Source organism: Olea europaea, unplaced genomic scaffold, assembly GCF_002742605.1.
Source record: "Olea europaea var. sylvestris unplaced genomic scaffold, O_europaea_v1 scaffold1379, whole genome shotgun sequence".
NCBI classification, from domain to species: Eukaryota; Viridiplantae; Streptophyta; class Magnoliopsida; order Lamiales; family Oleaceae; genus Olea; species Olea europaea.
Window position 1 is genome coordinate 38,300 of NW_019231302.1, and position 27,292 is coordinate 65,591.

At 33.2% G+C, this 27,292-nt stretch overlaps 2 protein-coding genes and 1 pseudogene across 2 annotated transcripts; 1 reads left to right on the forward strand and 2 right to left on the reverse strand.

Annotated features, from left to right (window-relative positions):
- Positions 1-12,759: 12,759 nt before the first annotated feature.
- LOC111375452 lies at positions 12,760-16,839 on the reverse strand. Its single transcript, XM_022998276.1, has 4 exons — positions 16,754-16,839; positions 15,951-16,535; positions 14,725-14,807; positions 12,760-12,947 (listed from the first exon to the last, which is right to left on the reverse strand). The coding sequence occupies exons 1-4, from the start codon at positions 16,837-16,839 to the stop codon at positions 12,760-12,762; spliced, it is 942 nt and encodes a 313-aa protein (XP_022854044.1).
- A 1,516-nt stretch (positions 16,840-18,355) lies between these two features.
- LOC111375453 lies at positions 18,356-20,662 on the reverse strand. The gene is made up of 3 exons (XM_022998278.1): positions 20,621-20,662; positions 19,410-20,424; positions 18,356-19,302 (listed from the first exon to the last, which is right to left on the reverse strand). The coding sequence occupies exons 1-3, from the start codon at positions 20,660-20,662 to the stop codon at positions 18,356-18,358; spliced, it is 2,004 nt and encodes a 667-aa protein (XP_022854046.1).
- A 4,760-nt stretch (positions 20,663-25,422) lies between these two features.
- On the forward strand, positions 25,423-26,154 carry LOC111375454 (annotated as a pseudogene).
- The last annotated feature ends 1,138 nt before the right edge of the window (positions 26,155-27,292 follow it).

Consider the following 27,292-nt stretch of genomic DNA (forward strand, 5'->3'; position numbering starts at 1 on the left):
TGATTTGATGAAAATTATAACAATCTTTTCAAATGAATTATTAAATTAACCAAATACAATGGGGTATGAGAAAAAAACAAGTAAATGAAAGTCACTTCTGCAGGCAAATCAGGATTGGACTTAATGAACTTACATCCGTGGACATTCATTGAAAAATCCATGGACGTGTGTAATATGTGGACAAAACAATGATGTGGTTCAGCATTATTCAAATTTGTCATCGTTAAATAAAGACCCATCTGAAAAAAAAAAAAAAAAAAAAAAAAAGAGCAATGAAATAAACAAGAGGAGAAAGAATAAAAAAAGGCCAAACTGCTTATATCTAAGTTAATAACACAAACTTCAACTAGAATTAGTTCACTGATATATAAGATTTCATGAAAAAAGGTTAGGGTTGTCAACAAATTTGTCATTGTAAATTAAAGACCCACCTAATAAAAAAGCAATGAAATAAACAAGAGGAGAAAAAATAATAAAGGCCAAGCTACTTATATCTAAGTAAATAACACTAACTTCAACTAAAATTAGTTCACTGATATATTATATTTCCATGAAAACAGTTTAGGGTTGACAACAAATTTAATTTCAAAGAACACTAAACAGGTTGCAACTAATTTAACCCCAATACGATACTTAGAAAAAATGTTTCCAATAAACTCAGCATGTGTAATGCCCGTATCACTTCCATCACACCGCTCAATAGCACAAGTTATGCCTTAATTAGCAAAGAGAAACAAAAGAGCATAGTTTCAGTAATTAGTGCCTTCAATATCTTTAGGAGTTACTCCATGAGACTCTAGTACCTACTCTGGGGTTTCATATTAATAGCTGACCATTTCTTTTCCCAGATAAGATCAACAGGGTTGACATTTCTCCAAAATTGAAGCATCGGAGCTTACATTTTTAATTCTATAAATTGCACATCATCAACGAAAGATACACTACAATATATACACTACAATGAAGTAGAAAAGAAAAAATGCAAAATGCTTCAATGTTCATGCCATGAGAAAAAATTTCAATGACCGAGTAAATTGCAAACTTAATCCCAATACATAGTTTTGCCTCTAAATGATCACAATTTACATCTAAATGTTCAATAAGCTTTGGACTGAAAGACAAACTTCAATTAAAACACATACCTCAACTCAATTAAAACTATAAGTGCAATTAAAAAAATGAAGTTTCTAACTATCATAACAACAAAGAAAAATTAGCCATATAATTAATAAGTTACGTGCCCTTCTGCATAATTATCCTGGAGCAAATCAAGGTACGAATCCCATTTGGTTTCCAACTACCTAGCAAAACTATGAAATAAGGCTATATTAGTGACTCAAGGTTACAATCAAGAAGAAGGAATCGGTTTTGAAGGAACATTTTGCACTGGTAACTAGGTTAGAACCCATCCATTTGCTTGTTATAAAGGTTTTACGCTTTATCAAATGGATGTTAAAAGTGCATTTTTAAATGGATTTATTCAAGATGAAGTTTTTGTTGAACAACCTCCTGATTTTTAAGATCACAAGTATTCGAATCATATTTTCAATCTTAGAAAAGCTCTTTACGGCTTGAAGCAAGCTCCAAGAGGTTGGTACAAGCGTTTGAGCAAATTTCTGCTTTCAAATGATTTCTCGATTGGAAAAGTGGTTACTACACTTTTTTTGTTAAAACTCATAAGGGAGATATGCTTGTTGTTCAAATTTATGTTAATGACATTATTTTTTGTGCAACTAATATCCATTTTTGTGAAGAATTTTCAAAATGCACGAGTAAGGAATTTGAAATGAGCATGATGGGAGAACTAAAATTCATCAACAATCTTCAAATTAAACAAACAAATGACGAAATTTTCATAAATCAAAATAAGTCCATATTAGACATGCTCAAAAGGTTCGAATTGACGGTCTAAAGCCAACGAACACTCCTATGAGGACATCCATAAAACTTGACAAGGATGAAGAAGGTGTTCCCATTGACGTAACCAAATACTGAGGTATGACCGGCTCCCTTCTTTATTTAATTGCGAATAGACCAGCATCATGTTTATTGTATGTCTATGTGCTAGATTTCAATTTAATCCTAAGGAATCACATTTACGTCCCGTGAAAAGAATTTTTTGATATCTTAGTGGAAGTAGAACCTTAGGACTTTGATATCCCAAGGGCACCTATATTAACTTGATCAGCTATTCGGATGCCGATTGGGCCGGATGTAATATTGATTGTAAAAGCACTAGTTGAAATTGTCACTTTCGAGGCTTTCCACTTGTCTCTTGGTCTAGCAAGAAACAAAATTTCATTACATTATCTACTATCGAGGTAGAATACATTTCGGCCGCAAGTTGTTATGCACAAACACTTTGGATGAAACAAATGCTTTGTGATTGTCACCTATCTTACAATCACGTGCCTATTATGTGTGATAACATTGGTGCCATCAACCTGTCTAAAGATCCCATTTTGCACTCTTGAGCTAAACACATGGAAATTCGACACCACTTTCTTAGAGATCAAGCTGAAAAAGGGAGATATCATGTTATAATTCATAAAAATCTAGGACCAATTGACCGATATCCTCACCAAATCTCGAGTGCACGATCCATTTTCATATATTTCAAAGAAGTTCAAGAATTATTGATGAAATGAAGTGCAATGAGCTTAAATTCTCCTATTGCTTATTTTTTGCATGCATGAGCTTTTAACATTTTATTATGTTCAATTTGGGAATAACCATGGAAAAATTATCGGACTAGTCTAACAGACTGTTCGATATAGTTGAAAGGTACCGGACAAGTCCAACCGGACGATTTGGAATCCATGTCCGGATTAACAGTAGCTTCAAGCATTGTCTTATCGGACATCCAATAAATGCACTGGACGTCCGATACACTCTAAAATCATAATTTTTAAAAACAGGATCATGACTCTTCTTCTTCATCTCCTCTTCATTTCCCTCACATTTCTCCTCTCACAGCTTCTCCATACTCTTCACCTGGTTGTTTCCCTTAATCAATTGACCATCAAATCTACAAACCCACTCTTACTATATCTCATCTCACTCAAAAGTTCAAATTTCTCCTTCACATTTCACCCTTTCCCCGAAATTCGAGCCCTAATCTAATTTCATCTTGTTTTGTCAAATTTTCCAACATTACCAAAATTAGTGTAATCAACTAACCCTATCATGTAAATCTTGTAAAATATCATTACCTGTATTATTTGTCCTAGGAAGGAACATCGGGACGAAGTAAATTATTTTGACCTTTTTTCTCTATTCATTCCTTGTTGGTTGAAAATTAGATTTCCCAACCATTGCATTAGGTCTTATGAAACTTGTGCATTATTCATGATATGCCAAGGCCTTATCCTGCGCCATGCTTCTTACCAAATTTGTCAAACACTTTCATGTTCCATTGCAAGATGAAGCTTTTGTTGAACTCCGTCACATTGAAACTATAAACATACAAACACTAAAATGCATGAAAATCATTAAATCACATGGTCAATGGGTGGCTCAAACAAAAGGATTCGACCTCATCTCAGGTCCCTCAACACTACTTTTCGAAGAAGAAGCCTAAGATGAGCCGAGGACGAGCCTGGAATCCCAGCTTCCACTTCTGACATTCCCAGCTCCAATGCACCTCGTCCTTTGGGAGGTCGTTTTACATTCACTAATGAGCAGTATAATCTCTTTCACAGGCGCATTAATTCTCTCACCTTATCCATCGACCACCTGGGTAGCCTACTCCTTCACATTCAGGCACAGTAGACTGTTATCCAGGATTGATAGGTAGAGACACAAGCGCAACAGAATGCATTTTTCACCGAGTTCTATGCTCGTTTCCCGTCGCTGCCACCACCTCCGGTGCCTTAGTTTACTTTTCATTGTCATATTTTCAATTTGTCTTATGTTTTTTTCGTTTTTGCAATATAAAGTTTCGCACTTTAATTTTTGCACGGTATCTTATGAATCAATTCTCTATGGTTGACTTCGTTGTAAATTTAATTTATACTATTACTTCTTTTTTCTTATGCAAAAAGGGGGACAATGGGCAGATAATTATGCAAAATAAGGAAAACATTGTAAGAAGGAAGATGGGCAGATGATTATGCAAAATAGAGGGAACATTGTAAGGAGGAACTCATAAAATTTTTTACATGATTGAATTTATAAAATTTTATATGCATGTTGATAAGGGAAATATAAGTGAAAACGATAGGAGAAATATACGTGAAAGATTCAAAACCTATGTTCCTTGTTAATTTGTGCCTCATCAACTTGTTTAATGTTTATATTGCAAATCATCTTGTTTGTCATAATCAAAAAGGGAGAAATTGTTGACCTATGATTGACTTCTCGTTTAGATTATCATAAACAAATTGTGTCTATTTCTAACAAATTGAATTCGAGTGCTGATAGAGAATATTGCAAATCAATAAGATAGAAGATACAAAGTTTGAAACCAAGTAATTCACAAACGACGATTGACACAGAAGTAAAATTGAGGTTGTGAAGATTGCTATCGAAATCAAAGTCAAAGTATAGTCAAGCATGCACATCAAGAAGAAGAGCTTCATTGAAGACATTAGACTTAGACGCTTTAATCTCATATGTAAAAGTAATACGCTTCATTATTTGGCAATGAATCATAAAAGGCTCAAAAATCAATTTTATGCACAAGAAAAATCATCCCACAAAAATGTTTACATAAGGTAAAATTTTCAAGATAACGATTTCAATCTTATATTTTAAAAGTGCCATTTATCTTGAAAAATCATGTAAAAACATCCTTCAAAAGATTACATTTGTCAAAATCATAAAAGAAGGAAAATTACAGCAGTCTGCTGCAGTTTCTTTACAGAAAAGTCCTTTAAAATTATGCTCTTTTTTTACATGCACAGTTTCTTTCCATTTCCCCCCCCCCCCCCCCTCACTTGGAGCTTATATCAAATTTTCTCATTTTTTTTTCAACATTTTAAACATCATTTTTATATTTTAAGTATAGGTTCTTCTCCATTAAATGACTAGGATGACACCTGTAACGAGCTTTAGGCTGATTAATCCAAGTCAGTTGACCTTAGGCACCAGGTTATGAGAAGCCTTGCAGGCTTAATTGTTCAAGTTAAATAGGCTCCGAAGAAAGACATAAAATATTGAGCCATTTATTATGAGGGGATATACTTGAGCCTAGGTCTAACAAATTTGGCCAATTCATGTTCAAAGTCAACTTACTAACAAGTGACTTCCATCCCAAAGCTCACACACGCGGTTAAGTCCTACTTACAATATGATAGTGTATATAGTGCAGTTGATACACGAAGACACCTATAGTAAGTATTCCATAGCAACCTAAACAAACAATGGAAAATATACGCTCGGTGACCGAGGGTTTGTGTGGAGGTCTTACAGAGCAACGGGCTTGGACGTCACATGACATTTGAAATTCTTTTTGTTACACTTCTCTATTTTATATTTCGAATTCTATTAATTCTTTCGAATTGCTCATAAACAAAGGTCATACATGGACACAAGAACGCTCTAAGCACAAAAAAAAAAAAATCACACAAAGAACAAAAAATGTGCACGTGCCAATACAATTATAATGAAAATGCATATGCATGAAACTACTATCTAAAAAGCAAATAAAACAAAATGGGATGCATGCATAGATCAATGACTCACAGCAGTAAAGTACAGGCATGCACCGAGGTTTACCTAATCAGTTAGGTAAAGGAACGCTCTTACCTTTAAGAGCACTGTGATCTATTTCAGAATTTTTCCTATTACTCTTATTTACCAAAACTTGCCTAGTGACCAGAATGTTCTTAGTCATCTGTGTCAATTGACTCACCTAATTAGTGAGGTAGTCAATCTGACTGACAAACTCTTGATTTTTGCTTCAATTAAAATTCTGGTTCCTATTTCTGTGCAGGAATTGACGTCACCTAAACCATATGTGTCCTAAATTGCCATAATGAAAGCATGTAGGGATAAACCTAGGACTAAAGTTGTGTGATCACTAACGTCTATTCCTAGGATGATGGGTCTTACGCTGTTGAGTAGGGCTAAGTCCTACATATGCTTTATTCTTATGTTTGGAGTTAGGCATATGTTTAGGCTGGTCAGTGGCAGTGATAAGAGTGGTCTTTGAAGCACTAGCAGTATTCTCTTTTAAACTTATACATCCCCTATTAACAGCCGACTTGCTATTCCTAAGATGTAATCTAGCTTTTTAGATTCACTAGAAAAGACAAGGATTTGAAACATAGAATATTGTAGATCCATCATAAGGTTCTTAACCTAGATTTTTAACAACTCTTTCTCAACAGTCAGCTAACTAGCTTTCCTAGAGGTCTTCTCAAGCTCACTTGTAAGATTACTAACCGGAGCATCAAAAGATTCATTCATTGATTTCAATTCACTTAATGTTGAGGTAGATTCAAGAAGGTCAATTAAATATTTCTCTCTCTCAAGCTCAAGTTCCTTGACCTTAGCACACAGGGCTTTATTCTTAGTCATAATCTTAATACACTCCACATACATTTCATAATAAGCCTCATGTATATCTTCCTCACTTTTAGAATCTAATTTCTCATTACTATCATACCCTCAGCCTTCTCACCGCCCTTGTCAGATCTACTTCTAATCCTAGCAGTGAAGGCAATATATTTCTTATTCTCTTCATCAGTGATTTGTAAAATATCCCAAACTTCTTTAGCTACATCACACAAGGTTACTCTCCTAAATTCTTCATGGGATACGGACATAAAATAAGGCATGTAAGGCTTTGTTGTTCCAATTACATTCATCCAAATTAGTTTTACACCAATTAGCGGTGGGAGTGGGGGTTTCTAAGTTGTCTACAATTGTACTAAAGACACTTCTACCATTTACCGTGCTCAACCAAATCCGTTCATCCATTAGCTTTAAAAACACTCTCATCCTAACTTTCCAATAGGCATAATTGGTGCCATCAAAGTATGACGGGACGGACAATGAACCACTCATCTAGACAAATAAGGTTAAGACACGTATTTAGGCTCTGATACCCTTTGAAAGTTCTATAACTTAGCTGGTTTAGTTTGACCTTATGTGTGAAAATTATTCTATTAAAAACAACCAGTCACTTTTTAATAGTTTTTAATTGGTTAATCAAACAATCCAATTATCTTAAGTTGAATTGTCGTAGTTTATAATAAGAAAATAGTAAATAACACCAGCATGATGATATAGAAATCCCAACTAGGTAAAAACTCTTGGAAAAGCCAGTTATCTCCACTATAGACAATGACTGGTATAGTTAGATGCTACCTAGCCAACTCCACTGCACTCTCTGATCTACTTCCTATAATTTCCAAGATACTACAACCTCCTCCCGCTTTTCGATCTTTTACAATTATCTCTTCCAAGTGAAACTCTAAGAATCACCTATTCATATTCATATACCCACGCTTATAGTCCATCCTTCTTCAATCTTCAGGAGCCTCTGAAGTTTCAATTGAGAAAGTTCATTCCTTGTTGTACTAAGGAAGTGGATGTTTTGGATTTTAGATCTTTCGTGTTTTTCCAATATGTTGTTGTATGAATTCAAGACTTAAAGGATTGAAATCAATGAAAGGATCTTCAAAGGATGATATGAAAGTGAAATAAAATAAACCACCACACAAAATTTGTGCTAGGTCTTGGGTATTTATATTTGAAGGTGTTTAAATAGTATGGGCCGAGTAAAATACTTCAAAAATGTGTATTAGGGTGTTTTGCACCTAAGATTGTCGCTTGAGTGAAGAGCTAGCGAGAATCGAGCAAGAGACATTCTATTTTTTCGCTTGAGAGAGAAGCCAGCGAGAATCAAGCGACAGCCAAGTAGTCACCAGTAATTTCATCATAATTTTATCTTCCGATGTCCGATTTAGGTGATTTAAAATGCATTGGAAAGATAAGGGCTACAGTTATTTTTTAGATAGCCTTGTCCAAATTCTCATGTTTCCTATGTGAGCAATGCGTTGGAAGTTATAACTGAGAATTTGGAACATAATTTGTGCGGCTCTTTGATATTATTTAGACTTCTGATTGCATTCTGATGATCATATGCAATCTTCTTGGACATCTTGGACTCATTCAACGACTCAATCACTAACTTACCTCATCTAGTCCTTGACTTTACTTTTACACATGATCATTACAATATATTGAAGAATATTGTAATATTGCTCTTAAAGAGCATAAATTTATAAGTTTTTAATTCTCGAATAAGATCACTTTATGCTTCTGAAATGTTACCAATCCCGATATGTATCATAAGTTTAAAAGTACATTTTTTTCTTATGTCTCACGCCAAAAAAAAAAAATTGTTTATTGTTCTTTGCTAAGTTAATGAAATTTAATCATTTTGATGAGAAGTAATCGCAAATTATTATTTCATAGCCTTGGAGGGAAAAAAAAAAAAAGGCTTTGATCATATGCAAATTCTGTCATTCATCATGTACCGATTGTTATTATTTCATTAAATTAGTTATACTAGTTTTCTCCATCTTCGAGAATATGAAACTTGAATAAGTGCAAATATATATTTAAAAGTTTACATTGAATGATTCATATTTTTTGATTTGCGATTTGCAAGAAAAGAATAAAGCTAAAGTCTTGAATTTAAATTATTTAGTTTGAATATTAAAAGCACGTTATTTGAATTATTGAACTTTGGTCAAAATTGAAATTTTAAATTTAATTGTTAAAATATGACGTGGTTCATTTAGATATCTAAATTCCTTTGAACTATTTGACATCGTTGATTTAAACATCGATTGTTGACTAGAGTTAATTTTTAATAGATATTTTGATCGTACTGTATGGATGTTATTATATAAATCATTATTAATTGTGTTATAACGACAGAAAATTATTAATGCTTTTTATGTTTAGAAAATGACAATAGAACATTCTTTTTTCAATCATTTTTGGTACACAACGTACATTAACTATCAAATTAAACATATTACAACTCCTTTAAGGAAAAAGAAAAAAATGACAGCGATTATATTTATACAATATCATATTTTGTGTATCTGACTAAAAGCTCCAGAAGAGCTAATTTTATGTTATACGTAGGGATAAATTTTACTATTAGGCATAATTGGCACCATCAAAGTATGATTGTACAGATAGTGAACCACTAATCTAGACAAATAAGGTCAAGACACATATTTAGGCTTTGATAACCCTTGAAAGTTCTATTACTTAGCTATTTAGGTTGACCTTACGTGCAGAATTATTCTATTAAAAGCAACAAGTCACTTTTTAATAGTTATCAAACAATCCAATTATCCTAAGTTGAATTGTCGTAGTTCATAATAAGAAAATAGTAAATAACACAACATGATGATAGAGAAACCTCGACTAGGTAAAAACTCCTGGAACAAGCCAGTTACCTCTACTATAGACAATGACTATCAATGTTAGATGCTACCTAGCCAACTCTACTGGACTCTCCGATCTACTTCCTGTAATCTCCAAGATACTACACCCTCCTCCAGCTTACCAATCTTTTACAATTGTTTCTTCCAAGTGAAACTCTAAGAATCACCTATTTATATTCTTATACCTGCGCTTATAGTCTAACCTTCCTCAATCTTCAGAAGCCTCTGAAGTTTCAATTGAGAAAGTTCATTCCTTGTTGTATTAAGGAAGTGGATGTTTTGGATTTTAGATCTTTCGTGTTTTTCCAATATGTTGTTGTATGAATTCAAGACTTAAAGGATTGAAATCAATGAGAGAATATGTTCTTGGATCTTCAAAGGATGATATGAAAGTGAAATAAAATCATCAACCACATAAAATTTGTGCTAGGTCTTGGGTATTTATATTTGAAGGTGTTTAAGTAGTATGTGCGAGTAAAATACTTCAAAAATATGTATTAGGGTGTTTTGAACCTAAGATTGTCTCTTGAGTGAGGAGCTAGCGAGAATCGAGCAAGAGACATTCTATTTTTTCACTCGAGAGAGAAACCAGCTAGAATCAAGCGACAGTTAAGTAGTCACCAGTATTTTCATCATAATTTTATCTCCCGATGTCCGAATGATTTAAAATGCGTTGGAAAGATAAAGGCTACAATTATTCGAGAAAGCCTTGTCCAAATTCCAATGTTTCCTATGTGAGAAATGTGTTGGTAGTTATGACTGAGAATTTGGAACATAATTTGTGTGGCTCTTTGATATCATTTAAACTTCTTATTGCATTTTGATGATCATATGCGATCTTCTTGGACATCTTGGACTCATTCAACGACTCAATCACTAACTTACCTCATCTAGTTCTTGACTTTACTTTTACACATGATCATTACAATATATTGAAGAATATTGTAATATTGCTCTTAAAGAGCATAAATTTATAAGTTTTTAATTCTCGAATAAGATCACTTTATGCTTCTGAAATGTTACCAATCCCGATATGTATCATAAGTTTAAAAGTACATTTTTTTCTTATGTCTCACGCCAAAAAAAAAAAATTGTTTATTGTTCTTTGCTAAGTTAATGAAATTTAATCATTTTGATGAGAAGTAGTCGCAAATTATTATTTCATAGACTTGGAGGGAAAAAAAAAGGCTTTGATCATATGCAAATTCTGTCATTCATCATGTACCGATTGTTATTATTTCATTAAATTAGTTATACTAGTTTTCTCCATCTTCGAGAATATGAAACTTGAATAAGTGCAAATATATATTTAAAAGTTTACATTGAATGATTCATATTTTTTGATTTGCGATTTGCAAGAAAAGAATAAAGCTAAAGTCTTGAATTTAAATTATTTAGTTTGAATATTAAAAGCACGTTATTTGAATTATTGAACTTTGGTCAAAATTGAAATTTTAAATTTAATTGTTAAAATATGACGTGGTTCATTTAGATATCTAAATTCCTTTGAACTATTTGACATCGTTGATTTAAACATCGATTGTTGACTAGAGTTAATTTTTAATAGATATTTTGATCGTACTGTATGGATGTTATTATATAAATCATTATTAATTGTGTTATAACGACAGAAAATTATTAATGCTTTTTATGTTTAGAAAATGACAATAGAACATTCTTTTTTCAATCATTTTTGGTACACAACGTACATTAACTATCAAATTAAACATATTACAACTCCTTTAAGGAAAAAGAAAAAAATGACAGCGATTATATTTATACAATATCATATTTTGTGTATCTGACTAGAAGCTCAGAAGAGCTAATTTTATGTTATACGTAGGGATAAATTTTACTTTTGTTAGTAATTTATTCTCTCTACTAAATTGGAAAAATGAACATACTAAATTTCTAAAATATATATCATTAATTGATGTTGTATATTATTATAATTGAGTAATGTATTAAACCAAAATTCAATGGTTCTTTTATTTTATTATTTGGCATGTCTTATCATTGAATCAATAGTGATGCGAAATGAGAATTCAAATGGATATTAAATGAAAAACGGGAAGATTCTTTAATCCAAAGAATTTTTATATGATGTTTGTTCTTTTTATTGAAAATTGGTTATTGATCGTCACTTGTTAAAATAGGGATTGAATTTCTTATGCTTCTAAAAATTAAATAGTGTGATATATGGATCCTTATAATAAATATGGAGCGTTCCCTATAAAACTAACTTGAGTTTTGACTCTCTCAATACAATTTTCTTTTCTATTTTTCTTTCTTGTTCTTTTAATTTAATAACATGTTATCGGTTCAACGCTTTAAATTTTTTGCCAAGATCATAAGTACAAATCAAACAAGCTTGTTCTTCGTGCATTTGCACTCAAAAAGAAAAGAAATTCCAACTTAACCTAGATGGTGATATGTAGAAGGAAGGGAAGCCACGTAGCCCCAAATGGAATGGTCAAATTGTTGGAAAATTAAAATGGTAAATTGGCTGCTCAAGAAAACACGAAGGGAAGCCACGTAAACCCAAATAATAATTCATGTTGTTAGACATCATGATCGGGAACCTAATGAGTCACAAACAAAAAGAACTGAAAGAATAAGATTTACCAATTAATTAGTTGACAAGTGTTGGGGTAATCGATAAATTGACTTGCTTGCCAATATGTCCAAATTAATTAATTCATGGCCAAATTTAATTGATTGAATTAATTAAATATTAGACCGGATTACGTTTAAAAGACGGGTCAATCCCAATTAGACTTATATTAATATGCTGCTAAGTTTGAAAATTCATAAGAGAATATGATTAAATTCTTGCTAGCACAAGAAATAAAAAACCTAGTTCTCTCAATCTTTTTTCCGATGGAGATTTTCATTGAAGGCTGGACAATTGATAACTATTGATTGCAGATTAGAAGTGTTCTTCAAGTAATTCATTAAAGATATAATTCTTTATCACAATTTCTATATAAGCACAAAGAAGATCCTTGATGGGAATTGAAAATTTTGTTTAAATTCCACTATACATGTTAAGTAAATTCCCAACAATATTTGTGTGAATTAAGCTTGAATGAAATTTATTACTTTATGAGAAAAATAAATTACTACTTTAGAAATATTATCAATTTATAATCAATTTCTCGTAAGAATATTTTTGATATTGCTCTTGAAGAAGCAAATCTTACATACGAATATCCTTCCGGGAGAGAGATGATGCCTACAAGTACAAACACTACAATTCCAAGGTCATTTTTGGAATTGGAGTTCTCCAATGCCTTACCTTTTTGGTGGATTAGCCCTAATGGTGTTACTTATGTTCATAGCATTAATCATGCTGGCTTATTCGTTTTGAAAACCGGCATCGAACTATAATGAAGAAAAGCTGATTCAGAAGCTGGAAAGCATCGAGACTAACATCAGGCCGAAGATTGTGGCAATACTGGCTGGATAAGAAAATTCCATACAGCTCACAATCCCCATCCCTAGCTCTTTGCCAACCTCTGTTCAACAAGTCTGCTATCAAGAATCCGAAACCAGCCAGGAAAAAATTAGTTAGTAGTTTTAAAGTTAGATTAGTCTTTTTATTATTTGTTAGCATGACTATATAAAACTTATTTCTTCTATAGTTTCACGTGTTTGTTTAGTTTCAGGAAATGTAAAATCAATGAGGCAAATTAGATGTGTTTCATCAAGAAATTTTGGTCAGAAGAAAATTAAACTTCTTCGTGCTTTCACAAGTTATTATTCTAATTTTCCCTCCAATTGGTCGATTTTATTTTATTTTATTTTTTTATGACTTCAATTCTTATCCGGAAGTACCTCTTTAATCTCATTCACAACGAATATATTTTAAGAAATGATGTCTTCTCCAAATCTATTGTTATAAATTATAACTGTGAGCATTTTGGGTATACTTCACCTCCCTCAGGAGGAGTTGTAAAAGTAGAAAAAGTATTGAATTTACGGGTAAAATATTTTATTGCGCAAATATGTAAAAATGAATATGAGGAATACAGTAAATTAAATTAAAGACCACCAAAAAGGGTCTAAATAATTAAGGTAGCCAGTTTTCATTTTTAAGATAAAAATAATGTTACCCTTTTCTTCCTAGTAAATTTATTATGAATGAGTTACACACTACATATTCTCAAGACAATCAATTTTGCTAACAGAAATGTTAAAAAAAGAGAAAATATATGTCAAAGGAGGTGGTGTTAGGGTTGGGACGATAGTGGCTACTGAGAGATGAGTCCAATAAATTTGGATTCATTGCTACTCGGTTACTCTTTTCTTTCCATAATTTACTCATGTTTATTTCATGATTACCCACATATATCCTCAGATAATAGCTTAATCAACAAAAGGAAACCTTAATTAATTTCCATTAATACGAACTTTAGTATATCAGCTAGCTGTTGCAATGGTATTCCAAATATTTATTCTGTCACCTTAAATGTAACAACCCAAAATTTTTATTTTATTTTATTATTATTATTATTATTTTTTTAATCGCTACCAACTTTATTATAAAAGGATCAAATTTATTGGAAACCACATGATTAATAAATTTTAAATTATCATCTAGCACATTCTAGAAATCTAATCCGCTAGGAGTAAATGAGTATATTTCGACGTGTTCATGGCCAATTAAACATTTTAACTAAAGAATTTTAGCTAACAGGTGACAAAAGAAAAGGATACTTTTAAAAACTTATTTTCATTGAGAAAATCCAAACACGTTACATAACATGGCTATGAGAGTTACATTTACTACTTTGAAATGAATTTGTCAGTAAGAAAATATTCAATTATTATTAAACAGTGACATTGGTGTAAGAAATAATATTTAAGTTGAACAGTATATAAAATGAAATAACATTTGTGCGTATTTAACAACTTTTATACTAGCATGATTAGTGAATATGGGTTATGAATATTTTTATCATAAAATCCAATTCAAAGTACAAATGAATAATACAACTCCACTGCATAAAGTTAACTGTGGTAGGGAGACAATTGAAAATTTGGTGTGACAAGTACAGAATCATTGTTTTGGCCATGCATGTTATAAATCTTGAAAAGGCTGTAGGTGCTATAGAAAAATGCAAAAGTCTTTGACGTGAACTTGACAGTTAATCAATTTTCTTTTAACCATTAAAATCGATAAAAGCAGTAACATATAGTTCGAGCTCTATTTAAAATGAATTAAAAAAAAATCCATGTAGCAAATAAACATAAATGATAACTTAATCTTTAAAATAGGATGTCTATGGCAATTAACTAAAATTACTTGTTAAAATTATAAATCCTCGTCCAGCAAATGAGGCACAACCACGCATCGAACCACCACGCTCCAACAAGACCCGATCTAACCTGTGAGGTGTAGGAAAAGGGTGAGTACATGGGAATACTCAGTAGGATATCACATTAATGGTGCGATCCCGAAAAAATAATTTTAACACAAGTGTCAGAATACTATACCGTCGCATAACTTTAAATCCGGTAAGAGCTCACATCATATCATATCATTTCATTTCATTGTACCGGAATGGCCATATCATTCATATCATAGCATTAATATCATAACTTTAACTTTCATAAATATGAAATTCGTCCACGTGTAGCCAAAATAATTAAACGGGAAATTAAAAAAATACTGTACCTCATATCCTACCTTGTTAAACTGCTTAAATTTTAGAAGTTAAAACAAGGTTCACGCTCCAACAATTTCTTGGAATAAGAAAACCCGAAATCACGTTGCAAACTATCTTTTCTTTTCTTTCTGCCTTATCGTGCAATAATATTACAGTGAAGTGAATGAAAGCTATTGATTTCATATGATATAATAAAAATATCTATATAAAAAAAATGAGGAAACGTGTGGGAGTGGGGAAAGCGATATGGATCGAATTAGTTGAAACAGAAACTTGACCCAATCTTGCCAACTACCCACAATTTAAAAAAAAATAATTTATATCTTACACGTGGCAGTGCACCATATATAAACAAGGGAATTAGTTTTAACCATTAGGAACGTGGCTTCCCTCATCTTTCCCTTTCATTTTCTTATAAAATCATTATTTAATCAATTAAATCCTACCAAAGCCACTCTATACACGTGCCACCTTCATAGAGTTTTAAATTCATTAAATAACACAATTAAAATATAATTTAAGGTTACATCTTTCGACCTCGATATCTCAGGCTCCGCTAATCCAAATTAACTTTTTCTCGAGCCTAATATGCATCTTTAATTATAATCTACCCAACGAGCCCAATATTCATATACTTATTATCACTCCGCCAATGCCTACGTTTTAATCGAAATTAAATTTAAATTTACTTTATATACACTTTAGTCCCTAAACTTTCAAAATATTAAATTATAACATACATAAATTAAATTCTATTCTACAAAATGTTGGAATATTACAATCTCCCCTCCTTAAAATATTTTTGTCCTCGAAAATTTACCTTGGTTAATCAATGAGCTCTGGATACTTGGCTTTAAGCTACTCTTCTTTCTCCCAAGCTGACTCATCAAGTCCATGATTTTGCCACTGGACCTTAACCAAGGAAACCTCTTTGTTTCTGAGTTGATGTAGCTTTCTATCCAAAATCATCATCGGGGTTTCTTCATATGATAAGTCTCTTTGTACGTCCACTGTTTGATAACTTATTACATGATTGGGATCATGAACATATTTTCTAAGCATCGATATATGAAATACGTTATGCACTGCTGCAAGTTTAGGTGGTAAGGCAAGTTGGTAAGCCACAACACCAATTCTTTCAAGGATCTCGAAAGGTCCAATAAATCGCCGTCTCAATTTTCCCTTCTTGCCAAATCTCAATACACCCTTCATGGGTGCTACTTTAAGGAAAACTTTGTCACCCACACTAAATTCCAAATCCTTTCTCCTACTATCCGCATAACTTTTTTGTCGATCTTGTGCTGTCTTTATTCTAGCTCTAATCTTGTCAGCTGCCTCAACTGTTCGTTCAATGATTTTAGGACCCAAAATTCTATTCTCTCCGACCTCATCCCAATGGATAGGGGATCTGCACTTCCTACCGTAAAGAGCTTCATAGGGGCCATACCTATAGTGGCCTGGAAGCTATTGTTGTAAGCAAACTCCACTAAAGGCACGTGTGTCTTCCAACTACCTCCAAGATCCAAAACACATGCCCTCAGCATATCCTTAAGGGTTTGAATGGTTCTTTCTGACTGCCCATCTGTTTATGGATGATAAGCAGTACTAAACTTTAGTTTCGTCCCTATGGCTGTCTGTAAACTTTTCCAAAATTTGGACGTGAACCTCGGATCTCTATCTGAAACAATAGTGACTGGAACTCCATGCAGTCTGACTATCTCTTTGATGTATAGCTGTGCAAACTGTTCCATGTTGAAGTTTACCTTGATTGGTAGAAAATGGGCTGACTTCGTCAAACGATCAACCATTACCCAGATAGCATTGTGACCTTTTGCTGTCCTTGGGAGGCCTACCACAAAGTCCATCGTTATGTGTTCCCACTTCCATTCTGGAATGTCCAACGGTTTCAGTAGTCCTGATGGTCTTTGGTGTTCTGCTTTGACCTGCTGATAGATAATACATTTTTCAATGAACTGACCAATTCCTCTCTTCATATTTCTCCACCAAAATGTATCTCGAAGATCTCGATACATTTTCGTGCCACCTGGATGTGCTGAATACGGGGTAGAGTGAGCCTCTTCTAGTATTTCATTTCTTATACTTTCATCTTTAGGTACACATAACCTTCCTTTGAAAATCAGCGCGTTATCTGTAGACATTTCAAATCCTATACGTTTGTTTGTGCCAACCTCAGCCTTTATCTTCTTTAGAAATGGATCCTTATTCTGTGCCTCCTTGATTCGATCCTGAAGAGTAGGCCGAATCATAAACGCTCTTATTCTTGCTGTAGTCTGAGTTGGTGGTGTGATAACTTTCAATCTCAATTTCTCAAAGTCCCTTATCAAGTGTTTCTGCACTGTGGGTAGAACTGTTAATTGTGATCCTGTCTTTCTGCTTAAGGCATCTGCAACTACGTTAGCCTTACTCGGATGGTAATGAATCGTGCAGTCGTAATCTTTCACTAGTTCCAAACATCTTCTCTGTCTCATATTCAGTTCCTTCTGTGTGAAGAAGTATTTAAGACTCTTGTGGTCTGTATAAATTTCACACTTCCCACCATAGAGATAATGACGCCATATCTTTAAGGCGTGAACTACCGCTGCAAGCTCCAAGTCGTGCGTTGGATAGTTTTGTTCATATTGCTTCAACTGTCTCAAGGCATAAGACACCACTTTTCCATACTGCATCAGTACACAACCCAAACCTTGCTTGGAGGCATCGCTATAGATCACAAATCCCTCTGAACCTTCAGGTATCGTCAATACAGGAGCTGAGACTAGCCTCTGCTTAAGTTCTTGAAAACATTTTTCACATTTTTCCGTCCACTGAAACTTCACACCCTTTCTTGTTAACTGAGTCATCGGCCCTGCTATTGTTGAGAAGCCTTCAATGAATCTTTTGTAATAGCCAGCCAATCCTAAGAAACTACGGACTTCACCCACACTGGTCGGACTTGGCCAATTTGTTATTGCTTCCACTTTAGCAGGATCTACTTTGATTCCTTGGGTGGTAACCACGTGACCAAGGAAACCTACGCGATCAAGCAAAAATTTACACTTCTTGAATTTAGCATATAATTTCTCCTTCCTCAAAGTCTCAAGCACTACTCGGAGTTGTTCCTCATGCTGCTTCCTATCTTTGGAGTATACGAGTATGTCATCAATAAATACTATGACAAACTGATCTAAGTATTGATGGAACACTCTGTTCATGAGATCCATAAATACAGCTGGAGCATTGGTCAAACCAAAAGGCATAACAGTGAATTCATAATGCCCATACCGAGTCCTGAAAGCAGTTTTCGGTATATCGCTTGCCCTGATTTTCAGTTGATGATATCCTGACCTCAAGTCGATCTTTGAAAACACTGATGCACCCCCTTAACTGGTCAAACAAATCTTCTATTCTTGGCAACGGATACTTATTTTTGATGGTCAGATGGTTCAATTCTCGGTAGTCAATGCACATCCTCATACTCCCATCCTTCTTCTTGACAAAAAGTACAGGAGCTCCCCAAGGAGATACACTCGGTCGAATGAAACCTTTCTCTAGCAATTCTTCCAATTGCAACTTCAATTCTTGAAGTTCTTTCGGTGTCATTCTATACGGGGCCTTGGATACTGGTGCTGCTTCAGGAATCAAATCAATTGTAAATTCCACTTGCCTACCTGGTGGAATGCCTGGCAAATCTTCTGGGAACACATCTGCAAAGTCTCGCACGATATTGATATCGTTAACAGTCGTCTCTATATGTTGAGAACCAATAATGCTAACCAAGAATCCCTGGCATGACTTTTTCCTCAACATCTTCTTCGCTTGTATAGCTGATATAAGACGAGGTAGGAATTTGAACTTTGCTCCAAAGAAATGGAACTCTTCCTCTCCTAGTCTATGAAATTGCACTTCTTTTTCGTGACATCGAATGGTTGCATGATTAAGTCCTAACCAATCCATGCCTAAAATAACATCGAAATCTTTCATTTCCAAGAGGTATAAGTCTGCTTCCAATATTTTTCCTTCAATCTCTAACTTCATAGATTTAGTCATCTGGTTTGTGCAAAGAGTTTTTCCTGACGGGATGCTAACCTCTAATTCATTATCCGTTCTAACACATGCATAGTTGGACCTAGCGACAAAAGATGCACATATAAAAGAATTGGTAGCCCCGAAATCAAAAAGTACGTAAGTAGGCACATTGGATAATAACAGAATTCCTGCTTTTGTAATCATAGTGTTAGACTGGCAGCCAAAGGATAGAAACGAACAATGTTTAGTCCTAGGTAAAAAGAACATAAGCAGGAATGTTAAAAAAAATAAATACCTGCTATCACTTTCGGATCTTGCTCCGCCTCATGCTGATTTAGTGCGAAAACTCGGGCCTTTCCTTTCTTGTTTGGGTCTTGATCATCATCCTTCTTCTTTAGAGGCTCTGGACAGTTGAGAACGATGTGTCCGGGCTTACCACACCTAAAGCACACGTTCTTCCCGAGCAAGCATTCACCCTTGTGGAGTTTATTACACTTAGAACAGGGTGTAATACTTCCACTCGTCCCACTAATGCGAATTCCTGTGCTTGGCCTTTTATTCTGCCAGTTGCATCTATTTTTTCTTTGATCACTCCACTTCCTTTTTCCAAACGAATCTTTACTTTGCTGGGCATACTGTTCAAATGAGGTCCTCTGATATGAAATAGCGTGAGCGCTCTCCAACATTTCACGAGATAAGGTGAAACGATGGGACATAATGATCATGCTGATCTCAGGGCGCAGTCCATTCTCGAACCTCCTAATCTTCTTAACTTCTGTATCCACCAAGTGCGGGGCATACCTTGAGAGTTTCTCAAATTGCCTTTCGTAATCAGTAAGTGACATGTTCTCCTGTCTGAGCTGCAGAAATTCTGATTCCTTGAAGTCCCTTAAAGCTTGTGGAAAATATTTTGCCATCACTTCGTCTTTAAACTGCTCCCAAGTTAGATTACATTGCTGCTCTTCTATCCTTGTACGTGAAACAGATTCCCACCAGTGACTAGCTGCTCCAATCAACATAAATTCTGCACATAACACTTTCTGTGCATCAGTACAAGCAATGTGTCGAAATATGCGCTCCAGACCTCTTATCCACTCTTTGACAACCAGTGGTTTAGAATTACTGTCAAAAGTGGAAGGCTTGTACCTACGAAACTGCTCAACCACTGAGACAACTCCAGGGGCTAAATGCAGTGCATTCTGCTGTGGCGGTGCATTTTGTGGTGGAGGTGCTTGATTTTGCCTGCTCAACTCTTGTACCGCTCGTAGTAAATCACGCATCAAATTCGTATGAGTAGGTGGTGCCATTTCCTAAAATTTAATATGAAGTTACGATCACATTTCAGCACTCAGTCTATCACGTTATACTTGTTTTTATCATAATACATATTATCAATTTAGTGGAGAAAACAAAGTGCATGTCTTAAAAATATAGAAGTAGGTAATTTAAAATATATAACTTATGCAAAACACCCAAGTGTATTCATGTTCTTACCCTTTTACATACCTTAGAGTCGTCGGAGGGTGGTCGTTGAGTGCCAAAGACCATTCATATATTTAATAATTTTAAATTTGTCATTATTGTTAAATTCATAAATCTTCAAAAAATGTTAACCTTTAACAAATACTACGCAAGGAAACAAATAAACATTTTATTACACCTAATATTTAAAACGTATAAAATCCAGTGTGTGTGTGTGTGTATATATATATATATATATATATTTTTTTTTTTTTTTTTTTTTTTTTTTTTACATGGGGAATTATATCGAGATTTTAGCTACTAGAAAATACCATATACTACTGCATGGACTATTATAAAATTTCATACATTTGAAAAAAAATCTAGTAACTAAGTAATTTAGTGATTATTGTGGCTAAACACAAAATTTATTCTAAGAAAGGTATTTCTAGTAAGTATATAAATATATACCCACATAAACTATTTAAACAATCACACCATTTTTTTTTTAAACTGTTCACGTGAACAGTGAACATCACTGTTCACGAGAACAGTGCTACTGTTCAGTGAACAGTGAACTGCCATACAGTGAACAGTGACGTTCACGTCCTTTTTTTTTTAAAACCAAATTATGAAAATACACATGAGTCTACAGGAAATTAATCCTACGCTCTGATACCAAACTGTAACAATCCAAAATTTTTATTTTATTTTATTATTATTATTATTTTTTTATTTTAGTCGCTACCAACTTTATTATAAAAGGATCAAATTTATTGGAAACCACATGATTAATAAATTGGAATCCACATGATTAATAAATTTTAAATTATCCTCTGGCACATTCTAGAAATCTAATCTGCTAGGAGTAAATGAGTATATTTCGATGTGTTCATGGCCAACTAAACATTTTAACTAAAGAATTTTAACTAACAGGTGATAAAAGACAAGGATACTTTTAAAAACTTATTTTCATTGAGAAAATCCAAACACGTTACATAACATGGCTATGAGATTTACATTTACTTCTTTGAAATGAATTTGTCAGTAAGAAAATATTCAATTATTATTAAACAGTGACATTGGTGTAAGAAATAATATTTAAGTTGAACAGTATATAAAATGAAATAACATTTGTGCGTATTTAACAACTTTTATACTAGCATGATTAGTGAATATGGGTTATGAATATTTTTATCATAAAATCCAATTCAAAGTACAAATGAATAATACAACTCCACTGCATAAAGTTAACTGTGGTAGGCAGACAATTGAAAATTTGGTGTGACAAGTACAGAATCATTGTTTTGGCCATGCATGTTATAAATCTTGAAAAGGTTGTAGATGCCTTAGAAAAATGCAAAAGTCTTTGACGTGAACTTGACAGTTAATCAATTTTCTTTTAACCATTAAAATTGATAAAAGCAGTAACATATAGTTCGAGCTCTATTTAAAATGATTTAAAAAAAAAAACATCCATGTAGCAAATAAACATAAATGATAACTTAATTTTTAAAATAGGATGTCTATGGTAATGAACTAAAATTACTTGTTAAAATTATAAATCCTCGTCCAGCAAATGAGGCACAACCACGCTCCAACAGGACCCGATCTAACCTATGAGGTGTAGGAAAAGGGTGAGTACATGGGAATACTCAGTAGGATATCACATTAATGGTGCGATCCCGAAAAATAATTTTAACACAAGTGTCAGAATATCATACCATCGCATAACTTTAAATTCGGTAAGAGCTCACATCATATCATATCATTTCATTTCATTGTACCGGAATGACCATATCATTCATATCATAGCATTAATATCATAACTTTAACTTTCATAAATATGAAATTCGTCCACGTGTAGCCAAAATAATTAAACGGGAAATTAAAAAAATACTGCACCTCATATCCTACCTTGTTAAACTGCTTAAATTTTAGAAGTTAAAACAAGGTTCACGCTCCAACAATTTCTTGGAATAAGAAAACCCGAAATCACGTTGCAAACTATTTTTTCTTTTCTTTCTGCCTTATCGTGCAATAATATTACAGTGAAGTGAATGAAAGCTATTGTTTTCATATGATATAATAAAAATATCTATATAAAAAAAATGAGGAAACGTGTGGGAGTGGGGAAAGAAATATGGATCAAAATAGTTGAAACAGAAACTTGACCCAATCTTGCCAACTGCCCACAATTTAAAAAAAAATAATTTATATCTTACACGTGGCAGTGCACCATATATATACAAGGGAATTAGTTTTAACCATTAGGAACGTGGCTTCCCTCATCTTTCCCTTTCATTTTCTTATAAAATCATTATTTAATCAATTAAATCCTACCAATGCCACTCTATACACGTGCCACCTTCATAGAGTTTTAAATTCATTAAATAACACAATTAAAATATAATTTAAGGTTACATCTTTCGACCTCGATATCTCAGGCTCCGCTAATCCAAATTAACTTTTTCTCGAGCCTAATATGCATCTTTAATTATAATCTACCCAATGAGCCCAATATTCATATTCTTATTATCACTCCGCCAATGCCTACATTTTAATCAAAATTAAATTTAAATTTACTTTATATATACTTTAGTCCCTAAACTTTCAAAATATTAAATTGTAACATACATAAATTAAATTCTATTCTACGAAATGTCAGAATATTACATTAAACACTCTCGTAAATACATTCGTTCTCAATTAATACCTATATTTTCTCTGCATGAATAATAAATTGTGGGTTTCATAAAATCATTTTGACGAAAAATAAATTTTAGAAAATAGGATCAACAGGGGTTAAATATTAAACAAACGAGTGACTCTTCAGTTTGTGGTTTAGACCTAGTTTAGTCATAAAATTGGATGTATGTTGGTGCAAGAAGAGTTGAGGGAACCTAACTCATTGGAATATAAAGTTAGAGGCCTAAATATTACGAAAAATTGAATACTCGTTCTAGTAACCTATGGTGTAAGTATATCACTAATATGCTTATAATCACTTCATAAACTTAATTATTAATCTTTCCCATGGAATCCAAAATTGAATAGAGTGCGCACATCAAGGGCAATAATTCCTCAGATAATATCTTAATCAACAAATGGAATCATTAATTAATTCCCATTAATACGAACTTTAGTATAGCAGCTAGCTGTTGCTATGGTATTCCAAATATTTATTGTCACCTGAAAAATTCACATAAATACAATTGTTCTCAATTAATAGCCGTATTTTCTCTGCACGAATAAAAAATTGTGGGTTCCACAAAAAATTGTAGGACACATGAACTTGAAATGTGTGAATCTATTAGTAGAAAAACAAGAAAAACGGAAATGGGCAAACGATATCTCCCAATGCTTGTTCAGTTGCTCATGAGAAGAAAAAAATTATACGTAAAAATACCTGATCACGTTGTAATTAGCCTTGTTGGATACAATTTTAATCTAATGAGTAAGTCAATAAATTCAGGTATGCTAAATCACGTGAAATACTTCTAAGAAAAAAGATATAGCATTAAGAAGAAAGAGCTTATTTGGTACAACACAAGTTTGATGTAAACCAATATTCACAACAATTCCTGAAATGTGTCTTGCCAAAAACAAAACTAGAGTTGCCTGCACTAATTCAAAAGAAATCATGAGATAATTTAGCATAAAACAGGGAAAAAAAATACATTGTCAATTTACAAGGATAGATCAAATTCACATTTATTTTAAATTGTTGGAGGTTGAAGTCCCATCTCTTGAACTTATGCACTAATAGTCCGAACATAAAAATTCGGAAACATTGAGTTTAAGAACTCAGCTGCAATTTATCAAAGGTAAGTCTCAGCCCCCAAGGACATTGGTTTCGGATTTTACATGCAATGAAGCTAATTATGCATCACTCATAAGAGAGAACTCATTTTCTGGCCTCAATATATGGCAACGTCATCAAAATCATAGCGAGTCCCCACTGGCTCACAATTCTCAAGCCAATTCCATGTTGGTGCAAGAAGAGTCTAGGGAACCTAACTCATTGGAATATAAAGTTAGAGGCCTAAATACTACGAAAAATTGAATACTCGTTTTAGTTACCTATGGTGTAAGTATATTGGTAATATGCTTTATAATCACTTCATAAACTTAATTATTAATATTTTACATGAAATCCAAAATTGAATAGAGTGCGTGCATCAAGGGCAATAATTCCTCAGATAATATCGTAATCAACAACTGAAAACCTTAATTGATTTCCATTAATACGAACTTTAGTATAGCCGCTAGGTGTTGCTATGGTATTCAAAATATTTATTTTATCACCTTAAAAACTCACATAAATGCATTTATTCTCAATTAATACCCATATTTTCTCTGCATGAATAAAACAAATTGTGGGTTTCATAAAATGAGTTTGATGAAAATTAAATTTTAGAAAAAAGGGTCAAACTGGGACTAAATATTAAACAAACGAGTGACCCTTTGGTTTGTGGTTTTGAACTAGTTAGACATAAAATTGGATGTATGTTGGTGCAAGAAGAGTCGAGGGAACCTAACTCATTGGAAAAATTGAATACTCGTTCCAGTTACCTATGGTGTAAGTATATTACTAATATGCGTATAATATCTTCATGAACTTAATTATTAATCTTTTCCATGGAATCCAAAAATTGAATAGAGTGCATCAAGGGCAATAATTCAGTTGAAACTGTCAATCAATGTCCAATGAATTATTGCCATAAACTTGGTGTTTCTTACAAGTAAACAAATTAAATTAAAAAATCCTGAAAATGAATTTCAGTATCTTATTCAACATTATATATAGCAATGGATGCCTAGAAGAAGAAACCACATATCAAAATATGACAAGGAAGAAAGTGAAACTCGCTTTCATCACTAATGATTCGGCAAGAAAGGCAACATTCAGGAAAAGGAAGAAGGGTCTGATGAAGAAGTTAAGTGAACTCAGTACCCTTTGTGGTATTGATATATGTGCCATTATATATAGCTCTTATGAGTCTCAGCCCGAGGTTTGGCCGGACAATCGTGGCATCCATCGCGTGTTGGCGCAGTTCAAGGGGATGCCGGAGATGGAACAAAGCAAGAAAATGGTGAATCAAGAGAGTTTCATCAGGCAGAGAATCGCCAAAGCTAGTGAGCAGCTTAAGAAGCAGCATAAGGAGAATAGAGAAAAGCAAATTACTCCGGTTATGTACCAGTGTCTGACGGGTGTAGGGCTGTAGAATTTGATGATGCCAGATTTGAATGATCTCGGGTGGTTGCTCGATCAGAACTTGAAGGAGATTAACAAGAGAATTGATGAGCTCAAAAAAACTACTGCTCCCCCTCCTCCTCCACAGCAGGTTGCGCCGCCGTCACCACACATACCAACAGGTAATTTGTATATGCAGGAGCAGAAATCGACGGTGGATTTAACAATGGATGCCATGCAAAGGCCACAATGGTTCACAGATTGGACGAACAATCCCAGTGATCATCAGCAAATGAATTCTTTTGGACATGGAGATGAAATGATGCTGCCATTTTGTGAGAATAATCACAATGCAATGTGGTCTAATGCCTTCTTCCTTTGATGATCACCTGGAATTCAAAATATTTCCTTTTCCAAGTCTGATGATGCATTTACACATTTTAAAGTCATAATTCTACGTGTTTTTTTATCATTAATTTCGAGACTTTTGCTTCTTGTTTTATAAGTTTAATGTGAAAAACATTTTTATTTCAGATATGATTGAGTGAAATCTCCATTTAGCTTGTATATTTTGCTTTTTTCTTGTTAATTTTTCAGCTTTACATTTGTCAAATCATTTTAGAATATATTGTATCCAAAAACTTTAATTTTTTGTAGCACTTGAGTTCCGATGGAGTATGCCACAATCATGTTGAATATTTTTATTGTCCCTGACACTTAGCACTTAGGTCTCTACATAAAATTTCCGTCCAATAAATTGTAAAAACGTGAGTCCTTATTCTTTTGTTATCGTTCGCTTGGCATTGAATTGGGAAATGGTATTGAACTTTCAAGAATCTAGACTTACATCAAGACCTATAGAAATTATTCTTTTAAGTGACCGGCATGCTATTCTCATTTCTACCTATTTGCCAAAACTTTGATTTCCTATAATTTCCATGCAGTTGATTTCTTGATTTTGTCCAATCATTAATAATTTCAATTTTTTTCTTTAATAATTGATTTATATAACACTAAATCACATAGAATTTTCTCATTAGGGCCAGTTTGATCTAGATACTGAGATCTCTGCATATATGAGATTTTCTTGTAAAATAGTATTTATTCAGAAAACTTGAATGGTTCCAAGCAATGAAAAAAGAATTAATATTGTTGATCCTAAATTTATTGGTACAAAGTTTGAGCCTACTTTTATATCCATTACAAGATACAATCTTATTCTCAATAATATAGTTAGCTACATGAATAGATTGTCGTTGTAATCAATCTTAAACTATGTTTGAGAAGAGTTTAAAAATATAAATTATAAACAGATAGAGATTTATAGTGAAAAGTGGATAATAAATTAGAATTTTTTTAAATATATAAATAAAAAATAATTTGATTGATTATAAATAATTTAAAAATATTAGCCATAGAACTTTTTTTTTGGAGAATAATTTGACACCTATTATTTCAAAAATTAAAGAGTTTTGAATAGTATTTTGGAGAATGTGTGGTTAAAATGTAAGGAAACTTTA

What these genes read in the sequence shown, in the direction of transcription:
- LOC111375452 (XM_022998276.1), bottom strand. Translation starts at nt 16,839, where the DNA reads ATGGAACAGTTTGCACAGCTATACATCAAAGAGATAGTCAGACTGCAT. An exon ending in TCAGCTTGGGAGAAAGAAGA is followed by an intron (nt 14,808 to 15,950) that starts GTAGCTTAAAGC and finishes TACACCTCACAG; the next exon opens with GTTAGATCGGGTCTTGTTGG. An exon ending in AGGATTTATAATTTTAACAA is followed by an intron (nt 12,948 to 14,724) that starts GTAATTTTAGTT and finishes TCTTGATAGCAG; the next exon opens with ACTTGTTGAACAGAGGTTGG.
- LOC111375453 (XM_022998278.1), bottom strand. Translation starts at nt 20,662, where the DNA reads ATGGTCTTTGGCACTCAACGACCACCCTCCGACGACTCTAAG. An exon ending in CACCCTCCGACGACTCTAAG is followed by an intron (nt 20,425 to 20,620) that starts GTATGTAAAAGG and finishes ATTAAATTTTAG; the next exon opens with GAAATGGCACCACCTACTCA. An exon ending in AGATCCGAAAGTGATAGCAG is followed by an intron (nt 19,303 to 19,409) that starts GTATTTATTTTT and finishes TTACAAAAGCAG; the next exon opens with GAATTCTGTTATTATCCAAT.